Source organism: Sycon ciliatum, chromosome 2 (genome assembly GCF_964019385.1).
Source record: "Sycon ciliatum chromosome 2, ocSycCili1.1, whole genome shotgun sequence".
NCBI classification, from domain to species: Eukaryota; Metazoa; Porifera; class Calcarea; order Leucosolenida; family Sycettidae; genus Sycon; species Sycon ciliatum.
Genome location: NC_088644.1, coordinates 7,856,387 through 7,877,699, shown reverse-complemented (window position 1 = coordinate 7,877,699; position 21,313 = coordinate 7,856,387). Strand labels below are relative to the sequence as shown.

The 21,313-nt window shown below is 46.3% G+C and overlaps 1 protein-coding gene across 1 annotated transcript in view; it reads right to left on the bottom strand.

The window, feature by feature from the left end:
- Positions 1 to 298: 298 nt before the first annotated feature.
- Positions 299 to 21,313, bottom strand: part of LOC135808504 (serine/threonine-protein kinase MRCK alpha-like) — a gene marked incomplete at its 3' end in the record, with an annotated part of 30,051 nt that continues 9,036 nt past the window's right edge. Inside the window, 26 exon segments of the mRNA XM_065321700.1 lie at positions 299 to 380; positions 1,689 to 1,886; positions 2,066 to 2,147; positions 2,425 to 2,620; positions 3,704 to 3,778; positions 4,115 to 4,214; positions 4,409 to 4,492; positions 5,335 to 5,409; positions 6,161 to 6,231; positions 6,500 to 6,624; positions 6,864 to 6,925; positions 7,104 to 7,187; positions 7,400 to 7,561; positions 8,611 to 8,698; positions 9,313 to 9,557; positions 9,950 to 10,112; positions 14,990 to 15,075; positions 15,603 to 15,674; positions 16,191 to 16,258; positions 16,516 to 16,583; positions 16,889 to 17,234; positions 17,945 to 17,985; positions 19,045 to 19,121; positions 19,712 to 19,791; positions 20,102 to 20,202; positions 21,084 to 21,154. Of these exon segments, the coding sequence (XP_065177772.1) occupies positions 299 to 380; positions 1,689 to 1,886; positions 2,066 to 2,147; positions 2,425 to 2,620; positions 3,704 to 3,778; positions 4,115 to 4,214; positions 4,409 to 4,492; positions 5,335 to 5,409; positions 6,161 to 6,231; positions 6,500 to 6,624; positions 6,864 to 6,925; positions 7,104 to 7,187; positions 7,400 to 7,561; positions 8,611 to 8,698; positions 9,313 to 9,557; positions 9,950 to 10,112; positions 14,990 to 15,075; positions 15,603 to 15,674; positions 16,191 to 16,258; positions 16,516 to 16,583; positions 16,889 to 17,234; positions 17,945 to 17,985; positions 19,045 to 19,121; positions 19,712 to 19,791; positions 20,102 to 20,202; positions 21,084 to 21,154 (2,902 nt within the window).

The following is a 21,313-nucleotide window of genomic DNA, read 5'->3' as shown; positions in this document are numbered from 1 at the left end:
AGAGAGAGAGAGAAAGAGAGAGGGAGAGAAAGCGAGAGAGAGGGAGAGAAAGCGAGAGGGAGAGAAAGCGAGAGAGAGAGAGAGAGAGAGAGAGAGAGAGAGAGAGACCTGCATGATTTGTATCATTTATCACTGCTACGTGGTGGCACAGAAGTTTTACAGTACATGATTGTACTGTTCAAAGATGTACAGTATTATACACGCATGCGTGATATACATAGCATCGTCAACGGAAAGTATACTGTGACCAGTGTCCGTGAACACAGGACAGGTCTCTTGAAGGTCATTGTGTGCTTACCAAGAATTTCTAACGCAACGGGAGAGTGTGATCGCAAGCAATCCAGCTGTCGACTCGCCAGAACAGGTAGTAGTGAAATGCGCTGCAGCACGGCCAACACACATGCAGGCAAGACGCTACTGGATTAGGACCATGCAGAATGAAACTACAGAGCAAAGAGCAGAGCTCCTTGAATGGAACATGGCACTGAATACAGTCTACTTGCAGTAAGCGGAGCACTTTGCAATCAGGACGGCATGTACATGTATGTACGCGTGAAGTATTTCTTTGTGCCCAGGATGAAGTGTGTGACTTATCGATAGTCAACTGCACCGCAAAGCGTCCTATGAACGCAAGTGTTAATAACCACACAAGCAGATATTCAGACCGGGGTTCTACTCAATCTGTGATTGTATGCATAGCAGATGCACAGCGATACGTGTATGCAATGCACTCTTTAAACCTTCATATTTCTATTCAAACTATCCTTCTTTTAGGAGTCATCCTTTAAAGGGGAAGTTAAGGCAAAAATCAAAATTTCATCAGTTGTAGTCTTTGAGGTGCTGAGTCGAATGGTCTTGGTCCGAGAAAGCTGAGACGCTCCCTTCCTACTTGAATCACAATCGAACTCGCGCACTTCCACCGAAACTGGGTGACTGCGCCCTACTAGATGGGGATTTGTATGCAAAATGTCACTAAAAGCGCCATTTTGTTCTTATAAAGGCACGGATGACCGCGATTGGCCCATATGTTGTAGTCTTTTGCACGCTGAGTCGACTGGTTTTGGTCCGAAAAAGCAGCGACGCAGCGTTCATCCTTTATTCCCAATCAAACATGGTTGGAGAAGCGGTCACGTGCTCCTGGGTGCCCAAATCACCTGGTCACCACGCCAGCAGGCGACAACTTTCACACCAAGGTTCAACTCGAGTGACAGGAGTGCACCCAAAAAAGGTCAAACAGGCTAGTAAGTTGTACCCTGCAGGCACGGTGACCAGGTGACTTGTGTACGCAGGAGCACGTGACCGCTTGTTCAACCATGCTCGATTGGGAATAAAGGAGGAACGCTGCATCGCAGCCTTTTCGGACCAAAACCAGTCGACTCAGCGTCCAAAAGACTACAATATATGGGCCAATCGCGGTCATCCATGCTTTTATAAGAACGAAATGGCGCCTTTAGTGACATTTTGCATGCAAAACCCATCTCGTAGGGCACGACTAGTCACCCAGTTTCGGTGGAAGTGCGCGAGTTCGATTGTGATTAAAGTAGGAAGGGAGCGTCTAAGCTTCCTCGGACCACGACCATTCGACTCAGCACCCCAAAGACCACAACTGGTGAAATTTTGATTTTTGCCTTAACTTCCCCTTTAAAGTAATTTTATTAGTTAGCGATGCCATTTTTTAAATGTCATACCTCCGGTCGATGCACTGTCACCGAAGTGCGTATGAGTTGCAGCAGTGACGTCAGTGTGAAGAGCCAGCGCTGCTTCAGCTTGTCGTTGTCGAAGCACATCAGCATGTGTGTGGAGATCGGCTCGCAAGACTCGTCGCCCTCGCCACCACGGCTAGGCGACTCTTCGGGGTGTTCAGATTCATGCACGCTCATCGTTATCTGCATCAGCCACAACACATACAGCAATGACAAAGGGAATAGCAGAAACAACTGGTCAGTAAATACATGGAGCACACATGGGACTACATACACTGCAACGGCGGTGGCAAGGAAAGGCTCACTTTAGTTGGCAAAAGCTTTCAAAATATTATTCAAAAGCATACAACTCATCAGCTCACCCTCAGAATGGAGGCAAGAATTCTGGACGGTGCATGGATAACATCGGCCTGTGTGACGCAGGAAACTGTGGTGGACGTATCTCTGTAGGGAAACAAGACCATGAACGGGGTATCGTGATGAGAACTACATGTACATGTACCAGCAGAACCGGCATACAAAAGTGAATTGAGAAGATTCATCATCGCAACGCTGCAAACCCACTTTGTTGCAACGTTTACAAGAGCAGTGACACTACTTGCAAGTATTCGGCCAAGCAAGCACATACGAGTAGATGTGTCCCCTTCAACCACCCTTCAAATGCAGCACACATCAGAGGCAGGATCTCATAAACAAACATTATTTACAGGAAAAGACTCACCTCAAATCAATGACGTTGGTTACGTTGTTGGTGGGTATATGCTCCGATGCTAGTGAGTAGAAGATCACCTTGAACTCACTCACTGTCACGAAATGCCTCGTCCAGCCTCGCTTCACACCACCAGGTTTCGGGATCTTCACGAAGCCTTCAATGACAGCCGCTGTGTAAGGGGCAGTCTTCGCTCCCACCTTGGATGCTATAGGAAATAGGAGGAAAAAGTACAAGTACCAGTATTAGGGTTAGGGACGTTTAGCAAAGCGAAAATTCCAAAGAAAAATCGAGTCTGGGAATGAGTACAAACACAAAGTTCGAAAGGAACGGCAGGGAGTTGTATATTTACAGCCTCTGCTTGAGACTGAGCTGCATATACGGTACGGTACAAAAAACTTCAAGAAAAGTCCTTTCGCGTTGCTAAGGGCATGTTCGATTGTATGAATCCATCAGCCCCGGACCCGGATTCGCCAAATTTGTGCATGTGCGATTGTACGAACCCGGATCCCGAGAGCACGGATTCGGATCCAGTCAACCCACCTCCCAGAGACGGATTCGACGGATTCATTTCGATAGTACGACTCGTATCTACTCAAAACTCGCAATATGCGTACACTAGATCAAGAGTTTACCACAACGCGTACAGATACTACGGGATGAGCTGTAGCAACGCGGTTGCTAAGGCCTTGAAACGGATTATCGGTTGTGCACATTCGATTGTATCCGTCCGATCGAAGTGATCTGGTCGGCGGGGATCGGGATCCAGTTTCTACAATCGAATGCAGCCTAAACCTCACAAGGTTTCCTTTTCGGAATAATTTTTGCAAAATATGACCGCCACCAAAAGTTCGAACTTTCGTGTTGCTAAACGTCCCTAGTGACAAACCAAAATCCTGAATCGGAATTACCCCCTCCCCCCCCCCCCCCACACACAAAACAGCTAAGTTTTAACTCTCCCTTTTCCAGCACTCACCCAAAAGACAACAAAGGGTGAGGTTAGCTGAAAGAGAGAGAGAGAGAGAGAGAGAGAGAGAGAGAGAGAGAGAGAGAGAGAGAGAGAGAGAGAGAGAGAGAGAGAGAGAGAGAGAGAGAGAGAGAGAGAGAGAGAGAGAGAGAGAGAGAGAGAGAGAGAGAGCAAGCAAGCAAAGCACATGCATCCAGAAAGTATACACCTGAAGCTAACGATGCAAGGATTCACTCAACGGAGTGCTACATAAAAATAGTTACACAGCAAGTGGCTCATATTTCACTGCATGTACCATTACGCGTGTGCATTGATAGCTCTTACCATCCTGTTCCGGATTGTAAGGACATGTGACTTTCATGTCGCGTGTACAGCTTGTGTGTACCAAGTATGAACATTCTAAAGTAGCAAGAGTAAGCGTATCACACACAGCACACGACTAAGCATAAGAAGACATGTAACCGTGATTTTATCAGCACACAAAAACTTCAAGCAACTGCACATCTGACTTTTTAAGGTATTCACTGGCATTCCTTTGAAAGCTCACCCGGAAGCCAAAAAAAGAGGAGGAGAAGAACTAGAGCAAGCGAGCATTTCCCCTGGCTGTGATCGGACTTAAGGTCGAATCTTGTCTTGTTGAGAGCCCGGACAACAATGATACAAGTGTGAAGTGCCGCCGGAGTTGCACTATTGGTGGAAGTGAAGACGGTACACAATTCATAACTGAACACTTACCTTTGCATTCTACACATTGACGCATGAGACCAATAAGAATGCCCTTGCAGTAGTGACACTTCGTAGGACTGGGGACAGACTTGATGACGAATCGATGAGCCTACACAATATGGAAAGCAGAAACAAAGAAGTTGAGAATCACAGCTGGCCCAAAAGTATTTCTATTGCCATTAAGATACACGGGAATATGCTGCATCGAGAGTACATAATTTGAATTACTTCAATCATGGTGTACTCAACGTGCAAGAACATTCGCACATTCACCTACCCATACCCACATGTACATACACATACCTTGGCCTTCTTCTCGAGAGGGCTTGGTGACAGGCTTGTTTTGGGAATAACAGCAAGCGGTTTCTCCTCAAACAATTCCGCATCCTACAAAGAAGAATATGGCACAACCAAAACAATTTTAGAAGCCGTGGAGAGCAGTAACTACACAGCTACGGGCAGCCACGAGCAGCCCAACAAGCACAACGCATCATTTGGAAAACTGTTCTCTCATATCACAGTACATGAGACAGGCAGATTAGCAGCCCGAGCTGAATACAACATTGGAATACAGCCTCGGAAAGAATTTTCATGAAGACTGATTATGCTGCGCCGAAGCAGCCTACTTTGTGCTTTTATAGTATCGTGACTGGGAGTGGTGCGAGTTGTGACGCACAACACCTAATTTGGGTGTGAATATATCACAGTACAGGCACCAAGCCTAGCACATGCACACAGAGTAAGACGGACATGTGCACAGTGTATGCATGCTAACACAGACACGCACACTGGTGGAGATAAGTACAAAATTACGCGACTCGAACTGAGCCCATTCAAGATGAGTGGCTACAAGGTACCAAATCATTCGGTGCAAAGTGACAGCGTTCAAGTCATCACCGACTTTGCAGAAAACACAAACATGATACATGTACAAAAGCAATCAGCCAGGAATTGCGAGGCCCTGGGTTCGAGCGCCATCAAGTGCCATCTGACTTTTCGGCTCAATCCAGTCATAGCAGCATAGTGCATGTAGTACACACATCCGCGCGCACACGTACACATGAACACACACACACACACACACACACACAAGCTACATGTCGAGACAGGGATGATCTGCTCCCTGAACTCTCACACAGTCAAGTCAGATCGCTGAGCAAGACGATAAAGACAAACCTCCAAAGAGGAAAGTCATTGCCATCAATTGCCTTGCCAAATATTAAGCTGACCTTAGACGTTGCAGAGATACGGCTGCGACTGCTATCTGAGCGTTTCAGCATCAGAGACCCTTGAGTGCTGGGCGACTGCTCGTCGGGAAACACACCCACACACCCACATATGCACACGCATGCACACATACACACATACACCACGTAGATACACCCACAAGAAAACGATAGAAGTCACTTGAACAACTGCTAAAATGGGAGAAGACAACCATCCTTAAGATCAAGCTAGATAGGAAAAACAGTTTCCTTCAGCTAGACCTCTAGGATATTCCATTATAGCAGGATACACTGTGTAAAAGTATGCCTATAGTCTATAGGAAACCAGAGTGCACATGCCACCAGGGCTGCAGTAATGGTATCCACATCACACAGCAGCAGCAGCAGCTACCACAAGCCACATAGGCCCGAGTCCTCGAGTACTCGTCCGTGTATGGTAGGATGGTAAGTGTGGCGCGTGCGTGGGTACAAAGGGTGCATTCATGCGGCGTTCATACAGACGTGTGAAAGCAGCACTGCAGAGTTCATGCAGAGGTGTGAAAGCAGCTCTCACGCACAGTTATGAATACAAGAGAGAGACAGAGAGAAAGCTATGTACAGTTATGAGTATCATTACGCTACACGTAGTGCATGCAGACGAAGAACGACCTAGCAAGCGGTATGCAAGTGTCAAACTGGTACTGTTGCAACGAGGGAAATAGTTCAAAATATGCATACGGATGTGAAGGTTGTTGTCAGGAACCCACCCACTGCTTTGCAATACATGTATTGTGCCTGAAGCATACCCACACACACTCCAACAATAGTATTCATTCTTCTAAGACCGCACCTTTTGTATTGAGAAGGAAGAATCCGTCGGATTCATTGAGTCGTGTAGGAGAAGAGCTGTGTTGATGGACACTAGAGTGCAGATACAGAAGAATGGGACAGAGCATGCAAAAGAATGTCAGGCTTATTAAACTGGACCACTGGACTGACCAGTGACTTGTTAAAATGTAGCGGACGCCATGTAGAAATCTGCTCACAAAAAGCTGGGTTAGAGACTAAGAGTAAGAGTACAAGTCTAGCTGCAAGGAGCTCCACCAGCAGTCAAGTACACTGTGCAGTGTGCCACGCAAATGCAATACACAGGACTGAAAGCATCGGCAGCTGCACATACTACCCGTACTCTCGGAGGATGTTCGCCGTGACAGAGCTCCCGGTCTGTCGTCGCGCAATCGGGAAAGTTCGGCCTGGTGTGCGTCTCTTTCCTGCGACACAATGTCCACTTCATCCGCCATCTCCTTCAGTTGGCTGCCAAGACACACCAAACAACCATGTAAAGACAAAAGGAGCATTCATCAAGCGGCACAGCAGTCTGACACATTTCGCTTCCAGGTAAGCAAATGTTCAGAAGTGAGGGAAATATCCATCAATGCATGACAACAGAGAAAAATCAACCCTTGCAATCCTCAATTAGCAATCAAAAGTTTTAAAACTCTCAAACGAAAGCAGAGCATGCACAGTGGATCAGCAGTAGAGAAAACACTCACGTCTCCATAGCTTCCATCTGTGCTCGCATTGTGCTGAGTTCATTGGCCAGAGCATTCTTGGCCTACGCAGAGACGGCAAAGAAAGGATACCACTATTAGTGAAGATGCTGATGGGGACAACAAATAATAATACAGGTACAGAACAAAAAGGGCAGGCTTTCGTAGAGAGAAACAACATGAGAAGTAGAGAAGATCCAACAGCAACATTCCAGCACACGTGAAGGCTGTTGTTTGCCGTACCTCAATTTCATTCTTCAGACTATTCTGAAGGACGAGATACTCTTGCTTGCCGTGACGAATGCTGCGACGCGCTTGCCAGTCACGCTGTGGAATCATAACAACAACAACAACAACAAGAAGAAGACCAGTTTACACAGATCACTACCAAGTACAGGCCAGGTAATAGTTCAGTATAAACATGTACATGCAACCAATTGAGCACAGGAAAAGGGCGTATTGAATTACAAGTCCGTGCACTGCATAGGCTAAAGTATAAAACGAGGCAGGCAGTGTTGAGACTCAGTACACATGTATACCTTGACACTCTTGGCTGGATTTTTGAGAATACTGGCAGAAACGCTGGGAGCACCGGTGGTCACCTCCGGCTCTTCAGCCACAGTTTGACTATCCAAGAGGTGTGACACAGGCAACGAAAGTAGCCCGCTTTCCATCTCTTTGCTGGCCGCCATATGCTCTTGCTGTACGCAAGCAGAACAAACACGGAAAGTCAGTTAATTGTCAATATAGCCAAATGCATTGGGCAGCCACACTACTAGCTCTTGAAGCTGGTACCATCGGCAACGAGAACGAATGCTGATAACTGGACGCGGTACATATTGTATAGAGGGTAAGAATCGGCCGGAATTCCCTAGCTTGTACTATCTCGTATAGCACACTCAGAGACCTAAATATTATATCCATACTAAATTTTCCTACCAGTAGGGGAATATCTTTGGTACCGGCACATGTAATTCCCAAACCAGACGATTGTACAATGATATTTTTAGCATCCAATGTAAAAAAGATAGCACAGTGAACGCTGATCCAAGTAATTCAAGTTCTCATGTACATGCAGGGATGAATTTATCCTGTATCGCATCGCAGTTTGCTACGCAAAATCGGTCTACTGCTACTCAAAAATCACAGTGACACGCAGAAAACTGCCATACATACATGTACAGGCGATCCATGCTTTTTGTAGCTTACGCCGCAATTGAGATTTTGCATAGCAAAAACTGCTATGCAAAAACGTGACAGTAAATTCATCCCTGACATGTACTAGCAAGAACACTTTCTAAAATGGCTGAAATGGACCATTACATAGATAAAATACAGTACACCGTACAGATATATGTACATGCATATGCACGAAATAGAATGGTTTCACATCATCGTCACATGACGATGGATTTGTGTAAAAAGGGCACATTGCATATGGAGTCCAATGGAATTAATTAACATGGCTGACATCGTGTGACCTATTGATGCAAGGAGTCACTGGTGTTGGAACCAAGATGATTGTCATGTGACAGATGTGCAACAGCTCTATACAAAACTACAAACAAATTCCGCGTGAAAGTTCACGTTTTCCCAGCACAGGATAGGACATATTCGCCATGTAAACATTACCTACACTACAGCAGTCAAGAGTAACACAATACATGTGATACTACTACCCCCCCCCCCCCCCCCCCCCCCAGTACACACAATCAAAAGTACAGAAAGACAAACAAACTGGATTACTTACACACACTCGCTTTAGGCTTTCCACTTGTTCGGTGATGCTGCCTGCAACCGTCCGCAGGTACGTGCGTGCATCACTTTCCTCCGACATCCTGAACAACCGCACAGCAACCGCAGTGTCATCAAAACCAAATTAGACAAGAACAGGCTCTGTATTGAAATAAAGATCATGCCCATGACGCTCAGGGAAGGCTCAATAGTACTGCTAGTGTTGTGGACTTATATATATGGTGCAAGGTTTGGTCTCACACTACACAACATGGTGCTTCACAACACAATGCAGCATCTTTGAAACTTGGATGATCATTGATCACACAGATCTCTATAGTATTGAAGCGAAGTGCATGTTAACCCACATGTGAATGTGGATGAGTGCAAGCACACATGATCGGCAGCGTGGTGCCATGAGCCACACACACTGACACACGGCGCACAGTATGCAGTGCAGTGCAGTGTGACATAGGATGCGCAATACTTCACGAGTATGTGTATATGTTCGTATCATGCTGTACAAACAACAAGCAATTACAGTACTGCCGGGCGCCGAAGAACGGGGGTCACGGTTCTAGCCTAGCCCATGCTTATTCTTAGCGAACACAGCGGTTTCGTTCTTATTCGATGGTACAGTCTTACATGTACACGTATGCAGAGTTATACGTTGGCGCCCGGCAGTACTGTATTGGTTTCGTCACAGCATACGACTTACGATTTATGAATACCGTCGACCTGTCCTTCAAACCATGTGCGAAGGTCACTGTTTTCGTCATTGTCCCCTCTATTGCACCGCTGACGTTCCACCACTGAAGTCAGCTTTTCCACTTGTGACTGCAAGTTGGTGTTTTCCATGGCCGTCTGTGCCAGTTCTCCCTCGAGCTTGCAACGCAGAGAGCTAAGCTTCTCTTCCCACTCGACACTGCACGCCTCCTGTGTGCTTGCCACTTGATTGGCAAGCTGTGCAGAGCAAATACAAACAAGGCAGGGTCAGTACAGTAGTATTAAGTGACGAGTTTGTACATGTAGTTCACATGCGAGCAGAAAAAAAACGCTTACACTGCAGCTCGACTGCAGCATTGCCTGTTGGAAGTGTTTAGCGGTTGTTGTCCTTGAGTTTGAATATTATTTGGTGGCCAAAATGTTTGACTTGTCAAGTGCATAATGATCCAACCTAACAAGTGTATCCAAAGTGTACTGCATTATACTTTGGTGGCAAACACTGTACCCTGCAAAAGACAAGGATTAGGCAATGAACAACGAACCTAGCAATGAGCTTTGACAGCTGGGAAGGGGCAAACCAAGTTCCTGATAAATTTCCAGAAGAGTAATTTACTTTCTCCGGCACTGACCTTTTTCTTCAGTTCTTCCACTTCGCTGTTGTAGTCTCGCATCGTGGACTCAAACTTGGCTTCCTTCTCGGCATGATCCTGCGCTAGTGCTCTCCGCTCCTTCTCAACCCGTGCCAGTGCTTCGTCCAGCTCCCCGTGTGCGGATTCCAGCAAGCCTTTGAGCCTAAAGTGACCAAGCAAGCACACCAGGGGACAATCCTTGACGATTCACAATCCTAATAGCTGTACTTTTCACCTCAGACACAAGGAACACACCTAAGCCTAAGCACATGGCAGCAATGAGAAAAGCAAAGGGATGGGACATACTGAAGCAAACCTATCAAGCCTGGTGAACATTTTTTCTCACACGACCTAACAGCATCGCCCCATCCAGAGTTGGGAGGGCCTAGGGTAGGGATTTCAGGCGGTTTTTTATTATCAGCGTTGTGCTCCAGTTCATGCGTTTTTCTGAAGCATCTATGTCCACAGAATGTCCACAGAAAATTTGAACGGAATCGGAGCAGTATTTCCAAAGTTATGAGCATTCAAACATAGCGCACCAACCTTGATGAACATGTATACAAATTGGATCTGCAGGATGGCACAAAGTGGATTTCTGAAACTCCCTAGCAACATCATAGCAACCATAAACTTCATCCGATCGTGACCAAACTTGGCTCAAGGATGGCCCTGGCTATGATGGCACCAAAAAAAAACATTTTTTTTTCAAAATTCAAAAATACCGCCAAAAAAACAACAATGGCGTCCTTAGCAACGGCCCTAGCAACAGCATGTTTCACGCTTAATCCGACATGGTAATGGGTGGAATATGACTGAAATAGGGAAAACGCAACATGGAAGTTATACAGCATATATCTGGAGAATAAATCTAGTAGTTGACAACAAGCTGTGGTGTTAAACCGGATCCGTTTTCGGCTGCAATGAGTCAGAGACGCACGATAGCCGCAGCAAAGGACACACATGACATTGTACTAGAGACTACTAGTATTGTACACAGAAACCAGCCAGCTGTGAGTATTTGTCAGAGATACATTGAGTAAAGAGGCTACCTGGAACAAACATACATATACACCTGTACACACAACACATTGATAATTGAGTCTGGTCACTCTGTGGACACATAGGATGCAAGACCCGATTGGCCGTGCACACTGTCCAAACTCTCTGTTGCGGTAGCAAGAAAACAATCACCCGGATCAGTACACGGTACAAGGCTGTTGGTATGTGGGTATGTGCGTGCGTGTGTGTGTTCTACGGGATTTGATTAAACAAATCAATAAAGTTATCCGCATAACAATTCCCCAAAAAAGAAAATATCCAAGGAGTATGCAATAGTTTTGCACAGGATGCACCAATAATGAGCTACGAATGTGCTGACAGTTTGCCATACGTGCACCTGTAAGGGTGCTAGATGTCAGTGTGTGCGTGTGTTGGGGGGGGGGGGGGGGGACAGCCAAGACCGCTCTGCTTGGAGCCAGATTGCTCACTGTCGTCCTCCCTGGCGCCTGTGCTCCTCTTGATCCTGATTCAGAAACTGTTCAAGCCGGTCGGCGCTTGGGTGCTGGCTCCAAAGCGGCATCATCTGTTGTGCCAGCATCAACATCAGGAGTTGCTTCAGCATCAACATCAGCAGCTGTTTCAGCATAAACATCAGCAGCTGCTTCAGCATCAATATCAACAGTTGCTTCAGCATCAGCAGTTGCTTCACCAGCAGTTGCTTCAGCACTGGCAGCAGGTTCCCCACTCACAGAAGCAGTTAATGTTGGAGTGCCAGTGGCTGACAAAAGGTGAATGAGGTTCGCTGAAAGCTGGTCAACCGACAGGTCCTTCCGGTTTTTGCTAAGCTGGAAATATTCAACAGGAGCTGATTGCAGTAGCACATACCGACGAAAATGCAGTTGTGACTTCAAAGCAGACTTCTTGCGTGCAACCGTGGGTATCTCTGCCAACTTTGCCGTGACTTCAGAACTTGAGACCCAGAGCCCGTACTGTTCAATCTCCTTCGTTAGACGCTCCTTCCTCTTCAGCTGAGTATCTCTTTTTCTCGCAATGGTTTTTTCTTTCTCTTGCAGCACTTTGACTCTATAATCAGCGATTTCCTTCTGTCGTTCTTTGAATAACGCCCGCATTGCTGGTGCAGACCTCCGGGCATTTGCCAAAATCGATGCCTGCTCCTCCTCGTCCTTTGCATTCAGCCACTCGGCAGTACGGTTGTTTGCATACGCAATCATGCCATCTAATGCTAGGGTCGATGCAGCTGGCTTCTGGCGGAGAAGCCGATCTAGCTGAGCGAAATCTCGCTCTGATATTGCATTCGTGTTTGGTACTGACACGCACTCCTCCACTACTTCTGGCTCTGGCTTGTGGAAACGACCGACCGGCAAATGATCCGCCAAAAGCCTAGCAGTGAAAATAGCAAAGCTCGTACAGAGCACCTGCAGTATCTCTAGCGTACACTCGTCTGATGAATGCTTCTCGAGCAGGCGACTCAACACAGGGTCAGCCATGGCAACAACAGCAGTGGGGAAGGGCCGAGCTGTTCCATCGAGGATATCTGAGGAATCCGTTGACCACTCCACCAGCTTAGTATGCAGAAGTGTGTAGATGGTGGACATCTCAAAAATCGAAACAGCCCTGTCCTCCAAGACGCGCCAGAGTGGGGAAATCAGTAACTTGCTTACCAGACCACATGCTCTCGCACCTGCAACTAGTTCAGGAGCGGCTAGGTCAGCCTTAACTGCCCTCAGTAACAGGTTTGTCTCTCCATGAATGTCCTCGAGAAAATGGATCATGCATTCGTGCAGAAAGAAAATGCCAGCACCATTGTAAAACACTATATAATTTCGGTTTCCTCGGAACTCAGAGAGTGGGAGCTGCGTGTTAGATTGGGAAAGAAATGCATGGAAATCACCCACAACTCCAGCCTGCTCGTTTCCATGCTTCTCGAATGCACTGGTTGCGGTACGAATAAGCCGAACAACTCTGGACTCTTTCGTGTCATACACCCCATGGACTTCATTAGCACCAATCTTTTCTGATCCAAATCTTATATCTTCCCATTCCCGCAATGACTTTGATGCTTGATCCGCAAGGCCAACAATGTAGTGGAGGCCGCAGAAAAAATTATTCATCTTTATCATGGCACTGCGCTCATCATCCTGCAGTTGGGTCCAACCTTCAACTACCCTTGGCAATATTTCAGCCCTGTAATCTGTCAACAAGTCGTTAAAGCTTTTCTGCACACTACAGCGATCGCTCATTGTATTTTTGATTTTGGCAACTATCTGGTTGGCAACATTAGTATCTTCTGTCTTACAACAAGCTGACTCCACATCGTTCAAAACTTCTTTCAATTTCTCTAATCCATGAGCAGCAGTACCGCACTTCATATCACAGATACCCAGCGTGTATGACTGCTCAGGTGTGGAAATTTGATAAGACTGGTACAATTTCCAAACTTGGATGTGCCATCACTGTGCAGCGTAACATCTTTAGCTTCGAGGATTTTTTCGGCAACATGCCCGGCACTGACTTGCTTGAGTTCAACAAGCATCTGACTTAATAAGCCAACACTCGGAAGCCTATCAATGTTTTTGTTCACCATTGACAGTACAATGCGAATGACCGATGGTACATTCAACACACCTACATTCAGTGACAATAGTGCAAGGCAACACTTCCTAACTGCATCCTTGTACTGGCCATTCTCCATTGCACAGAACAGCGCACTTTCTTCAAGTTGCGCAAGAGTATCGTCCAATCTCTCGTGCAACTCTTTCTCACGATTATGGTACCCAGATAATTCAGCATGCAACTCATCAGTCACTTCAGCCAGACTCTCAATGCTACTTGTTGACGATTGGTGTTTTCTCTGATGGTAATACACGCGTTCATGTTCATTTAACAACTTTTTCTTTGCATCTTCCAAGTCATCCGTCACAGCTTCTAACGACAATAACAATTCTTCAATTTTTCCTTCTTGCTCCCTCTCACTGCTGGACAAATCATGCAATTTGCAATCCCTGCGGCCCACTATTTTCCTTGCATTTCTAATTTTTTTTTGATAAGATGCAATCTTTTCGTTCAGTGTTTTGTTATCTGCTTTACAAACAGATAGTTGCTCTTTCAATTCCACTACCTCTTTTGCAAGCACTGAAGCAGTGTCCTTTTCAAAGGTGCTGGCATGTTTCTCAAAGTGCACTGCGTGAGTTTTTTTCTACAGGAGAAGCGACTTCATCTACTGTCTTGTTGAGGGGCAGTTCAAAAGGCTTACTTAGCAATTCACTGAGGTTGTCGCTCGCCTTGTTCTTCAGCAACGTCTTTCTCCGATCTCTGAGGCGCTTGATCTTGATGCTGGCCAATTTCTCATTCACCGTCTCGAAATCCTTTCCATCCACCGCTGATACTATCAAAATCAAACTATGCAAACTATAATTTTCGCTTGTCGCCCACATCAAGAGTTCAACAACTAGGCCATTCGTCAACTGCCCAGGACGACGCAGAGAAAGCTGGTTCTCTTCAGAATAAGAGTCCAAAGCCGCCTGCAAACTTGAACGCCTTAACAACAATTCTTTGCACTCAGGCCCAAGCCAATCTTCTTTCTTCTCCACCTCCATACTGCGCGCAATGGCGTTCAACTACAAAACAATTTCCGCTACCGACCGCGACCCTTCATGCCGTCTGAAGGAACCTACCTAGACTAAATCGATGCCGTAGAATCTGATTCTGACTGTTACTAGAGTGTGGAACCAAGGCAAACACCTCAAAAGCGACTTTGAAATCTACAAGAATCTATCGAGATGCGTAATATCGGCACGAATTCGCCGTGTGAGGCACCAAACGAAAGCTAGAAACCTACTCTTCAACGGTGCGCCAATAAAAATGGCGATCAACTCACTCTCCCTACCTAAAATCGACGCCGAAGACCCCCCGCTGAGCTGTGCCATGCCTGGCATTCAAAAAGCATGCGTACCTGTCAAGGTACTTTTGCCCCCGCAGATCACGTGACTGAAATCCCTACCTAGGGGGAAGGGAGCTTACCGAATGACATCGTCTTTCAATGTCTTCACGCTATCAGCGCCGGATTCAGCATGCTCCTCCATTGCATCCTGTGCTTCTTTCAAGTCCTGCACAACACACGGCACACAAGAAATCGGACATAAAAAGTAAGTGTTTGAAACAATGTACCGTGCATTCTCTAATATAAGCGCTGTGGGTATATATTTCAACAGCGCTCTACACCAGCACCCTCTCATTCCTACACTGGAGACCTTGTTTAGATTTTCTCAATGCACCTCTACGTATATATATATACACCTCCACCCTCTCATTCTTACACTGGAGTTCTCGCTTAATTTTTTTCAACCAATGACTGCATACAGATTACAGAAGAAGAGCTTAGAAGAAACACGTGGTGGATGTCAACACCGAATTCCACTGAGACAGTGCTAATAATGAAGAATGTGTTGATAGTGTTTCAAAAGACGTCAACAATGCTCTACCACTAGCGACTGTGCTAGTAATGGAGACCTGCGCTTATAATAGAGAATATAGTCAATAGGCTGCAATAGGCTGCAAGTCGGCCAGGACACTGCACACTACATGTACATGGACGCCCAAAGAAGCTGTTTGCTATAACGGGGAGTCCGCTTACCGATTGCAACCGAGCCTTTGCTTTCTGCTCAAGCGCTAACGCTGCCTCCATGCTGTCGAGCTCCAGAACAATCTGCAGATAGGAAACAAAATAGTGAAAATCATGGGAGCACGCACAAAGGGCGTGATACTTCATTTGGTCCGGTGCTTGTGAGTGTAAACGAGTCGGGTTTCTGGCGAGCGAGCTAACAAGTAACCGGTGAGATCCTTCCAACACTACTTCATTAATTTTACTTATCGCCAGTTCTTCAAGCCAGGAGAGGATTTGTGTCACGGGGCTGCAATCCAGAGTAGATTGAAAACTCATGACCTGGCACGAGGGTAACTAGATTTCAGTCCTTCCCAATCGGTAATGAACCGGCAAACATAGCCATAATGGAACCCAGGCAACAACTCCAAACTGACTGAAAAGAGGTTATTCTCAACTTAGATGCGGTGGCATAACAGATAAGATAAAGATCAGCAGTCGGGTATACTGTGGCAGAAATTGCCTTCGAGTCCTAGCTATTATACTACATTGTACTGCAAGAAAAACAACAACAAAAGGAGACAAAGAAGTTCTAGTACTCAACAGCCTGAAGCAGCATACCTCTCGCTTGGCCTTTTCCAGCTTTGTGATATCCGTCTTCAGCGAGTCGACTTTGGATGTGGCTTTTTCTGCTCGACAGGCACAAAGCACCAGAGTAGAACCAGAGTAGGAGTTACGAGGTAGTCGACGAAACAAGCCATAGACCCATCACCAAAATCACAGTTGCGGCAAAATTGGCACTATGCTCGATTAACAGCACATACTGTCTATTTATCTTAGGTGAAGAGGCCTATCTTGTAACACAAAGCGATGATGGCTGGCATACTCTTAATAAATACACCAGAAACGACTTGCTATTCAGCCAGTTTTGCTTGGGCAAACTAACCTGCCTCCTCCTCCGCTTCTCGGAGACTCAGCTTCAGCTTGGCATTTGCAGCTTTCAAGGTGTTCAGCCTGCAGAGTGAAGGGACAAGCAAGCAGGGGACATGAAAAATGAAATTGAATCATTGAAACGCCCCACCTTTGAAACAAGGCAGCAATGCAAGCAGTTAGCAGACCAAACATGTAAATCTATTTCAAAGTTTTCAGCAATAATGTCATGCATTGTTACTCTGTGACCCACAGTCTTGAACACTATGTTTTCCGTGCAACAAAGTGGTGTGGACAGCACGGTTGATTATGATATCCAAGAATGTCAAGTTTACGCAGAAATGCTCGGAGAACATTGAACAGGACAACAGGAAGGGATGTGTCCTCACTCTTCATTTTTCTCGTTCGTTTCCGTTGTCACATTTCTGCGCAGTGTTTGCAGCTCTTGTTCCTGTGCTTGGGCCTCTTCTCGCGCTAGCTCCAAGTCGCTGCTCAGCAGCTCGTTGTCCTGAACCATGCGCGCCAGAGTCTGCTCCGTGCTCTGCAGGCGCTGCTCCAGGTCGCTGCAGGCCACGTATTGCGTCTGCAGCCGCTCCTCATACGAGCGCTGCCGGTCCTTGGCCTCCTGCAGGATCTTCTTCATCTCCTCCTGCAAGGCATTGCGCTCCTCTTCCATACTCTTGATCAGCGAGCTGCTTGGCGCTACGTTGCTGCTCGATACTTTGAGTGGCACACCTGAATCAAACAATCAGCAATCGTACAGAACACAGTCACTACTGCACACTTCATGCATCATCATGACCAGAACTAGAGAGCAGCATACATATATGTGGAATACTGCATACAGACATACATGCCCATTGATAGCGAACACTCAACAAGCCATGTTAGACAATAGAAACTTGTGCTGGGATTACACCATTCAGCAGATTGCAAGGCTGAGGAATTGACACATTTGTGTTCAAATCAGTGGATGAAAAGATTTAAAGGGAAATGCCAACCGTGGAGAAGTTCTTCATTTCAGATTCTACAAAGGTGTATCGAGATCGTATGGGTGCTTCAGCAGGAATACTAGGGAGGTTTAGTCCCACGTACAGGCGTTTTCTGATTCACGACATACCGTGTATGGAGGCTCACCCACGTTCCGCCAGAACGTGGGTGAAAATCAGAATGGAGCGCATTGTGCGAGCTGTGAGGGTGCTCAGCTGAAGAAGTTTCCGCAGCACGAAATCAAAATATTGGATGAGCTTCTTAGGCCCGGGTAGCTTCGTCCTTGACCAGGTTTGGGCCTTTCGCTTTATGCTTTTGTTTGTTCCGTGTGACTAAACACAACATTGCAACGTGGGTGCCCTTCATCCACTTTACGTGGATCACCCACGTACGCGTTTCCGTTACGTGGGAACTAAACCTCCCTAATATCGCAAACTGTAACTTGACTCGCTTACCATTCGGGACCTCACGTCGGCTACAGATATCATTGAACATCCTGTAGCACCCAACAGAGGACAGAACACACAACAGCAGGATACAGGAACGAAACGCACAATGCAGCTCAAGTCTGAAACATACTTCATTTTGCGTCATACGGGAAACACGGCGCATCGTGAAAAAGCCGACTAGAGCTCAACTTATTTGGCCCATCACGCGACTGCCGGGCGATGTGTTTCCCATGCACGAAAAGAAGTATGAACCAGGATTTATACTAAAAAGTCTACTGGCCTCATCCAAACAGCAATACTACGTATACACCATGCGGTAAGGAACAGGAATAAAGCATATTGGAAACCAACAACAATGGGCATCTTGAAGATTTGAAAACCGACATGAGAACAAATCTGCCCGTATAAGGGTGTTTGCCCCATCCCCCTCCCAATGGCCATGTGACAGTATGACATATTCACCCATATGGAAGAAATACCATCTAGACCATACATATTCGGCCGGATTTGGTAGTGGAAAGCTATGGCCAAAGTCCTTATACGGATGACATGGAAACTAGTTCGAGCACTCTCCGAATTTACCTTCCAGTTAAGAGACAAAATGGTTCAATCAAAATCCATGTATGTCGACATTTCTAGACCCAATAACATTCAATCCATGTATGTCGACATTTCTAGACCCAATAACATACAATCAAGCTTGCAACCCTCGATTGTACACGAGGAAAATTCCGTTATTCATGAGTTGTCTCTATTCAGGAGGTTGGAAGTACACAGTCAGATGGTCACCAGGTCTCAAGATTGTGTCGTTATTCGCAAGTTATTGTTATACCCCAAGGTCAGTACAGTATACACAAGGCTGACTGTACATACGGAGTAAACAACATGCTGAGAAGTATGGCTACTGATAGTAGAGTGCTGCTCAATGAAATCCGATCGACTGAGTAAAGTGCGCCATGCCGGGTGCTGTGCAGCCCTCCACCTGTGAACACTGCACTGTAAAATGGTGCAGGGCACAGTAGACTTGACTCATACGATCAGATTCCATTGAGCAGCACTGATAGATTTGTGATAACTGACAAATGGACTGCAGTGAATATTCTTACGTGTCACGTGTAAACGTGAAGCCAACAAAGGGAAGATGGATGCCGGCAAAATGACCAGACACCGGAGGTTGCGTGTGCTAAAGGCATCAACAGGACAGAAAAACAAACCGACTCCAGTTAAGGTTTTTCACAACAATGACAGAACAATGAAGTTGAAGACACCACTGCAGCTGTACAGGTGTGTCTTTACCACCATATTTATCAACCAATGACAGAACAAAACCATTAATAGATAGTATTAGATACCCACGCATATGGCCGATTGGTTTGCAGGCCTGCCTGCGAATCATGAGGTCCCGAGTTCAAGACCCGGGCTGGTAGCAGGGAGCGTGTAAAAAGACTTTTTACGCGTGTTGAACTGCGCCGACACCCACGGTCAACTGGGTACTCACAGCTCGGAGTGAGAATAACAAGGATGCAGTTTACAGGGTTATGGGCCGTTACACGCCCGATTGGTTGAGAGACTAACCTCCTCTCCCCTGACTCACTTGTGAGGTCTGCATTCGCCACTAAGGTTAACAGGCATAGTGGTGGCCTGCGGATGCGAAGGCTAGTTTGTGTGTTTCTGAACATTCAAGCGATGCCGACGCGGATCCCGCGAATATTATTATTTATTATTAGATACCCGCTGGACAGCAGATGCCAAGAGCAGCATGATATCACTGACCTCTGCAGGTGGCTCGTCGATTTCGTCGAAGTTAGAAGTGTCCGTTTCATGGCCTACTTCAGGTACATACGGTGGGGCAGCTGTGGAAGCCAACAGCACAACATAACACAATGCGGGTGAGAAAAGTGTAGCACAATGTCTACATCTAAAGCATACCCCAGACCACTATGAAACTATACACATGTTACACATTCAATGTACAGGACAGTTATTACTCTCTTTGCTCATGGATGTCACTGAACAGCACCCCCCCCCCCCCCCCCCCCCACCCACCTACACACACCAAACACACACCAAACACACACCAAACACAGACACAGTATACACCAGATAATGACGTCTCCTAAACGAGGAAATGCAAAAAGAGCTGCATTTGATCAGTTCTCTTACAGGTATGCAAGGTAGCCCAATCAATCTCAGCAAAGAACGGGTGGGTCTTGATATCATCAGCTCCGTGTGTACCTAGGCGTTCCTCGGGTTCACATATCAGCCTGGGGAAGTCAATACACACACCCACACAGACACAGACACACACGTGCACGCACAGCAGCATTCAAATATTCGTACCAACCAAAAGAGTGTCAGGGGCGTGGAAGTTGGGGGCACCAAATATGCACTCTGGGTCATCTAGCGCAACTGCCAGGGAATAATTTGCCTTCCTATTTTTGCATAGCAATTTTGCTACGCATAACCAAACTTGAATAGCAATTTTCTTCAACATTTGACAACATTGTCCTTCTGCAGAGCTAATCAGAGTGCAAGCTCAGACCACAAGTACACTGTAAGACCTTAGTTGCAAACCTAGCCTGGTGCCAGGATGCATAGCTCAACACTTTCGAAGCTTTGTGCATCTACTAGAGACACACCTGGCATGTGCACTGTGCATCATAGGGTACACTGGAAAATAAACATGCATCGCAGTTTTCTGCGCCACATGTCTGAAGTTGGTTCGCACCTCGATTAAATTATTCCCTGACTGTAGATGTTTGGCGGGGAACAATCATTGTTGTACGCATGTAGTACGTCATACACATGGCCAACAATTGCACCATGTCAGATGAGTAGGATGAGTACGAAGTCTGGAGTTGCTTTTCGGCCGTCATTTTCCTACGTCGCATCGCGGTCACGGTAGCGGTGTGAACAAACAATATTGATTCATTCTGACTTTTCTGAGAGACCCAGTGGATCTGGGATCTGCATGCTACCAAGCGATCAGAGCCTTAGTTGCAAAAGTGTACTTTCCGAGACAATAAAACCGTGTGTGAGCTTCCATGACGAAACGAGCGCATATACATTGAACGGCTTCATGACCTCTTTCAGCAGCTAGTCTCTTTCAATAGAATCACATTCATATGTAAAAGTTCTATCTTACTTTTGGATCAAGTCCCGAGCCTCTTCAGATACTTCGTCCGTCCCTACATCCTCTGGGAAGCTGAACCGCTCCTGCACATGAACATGAACAAAGCAGCAATAACTGGCTCAATGTTTGCTTGTACCAACACCAACGTACTCAAGTACTTCAAATCCAGTCGACCACGTATAACGAACTCGCATGTAATTCGCGAACCATTTTCCACGTCCACATTTGAACGAACCCATACA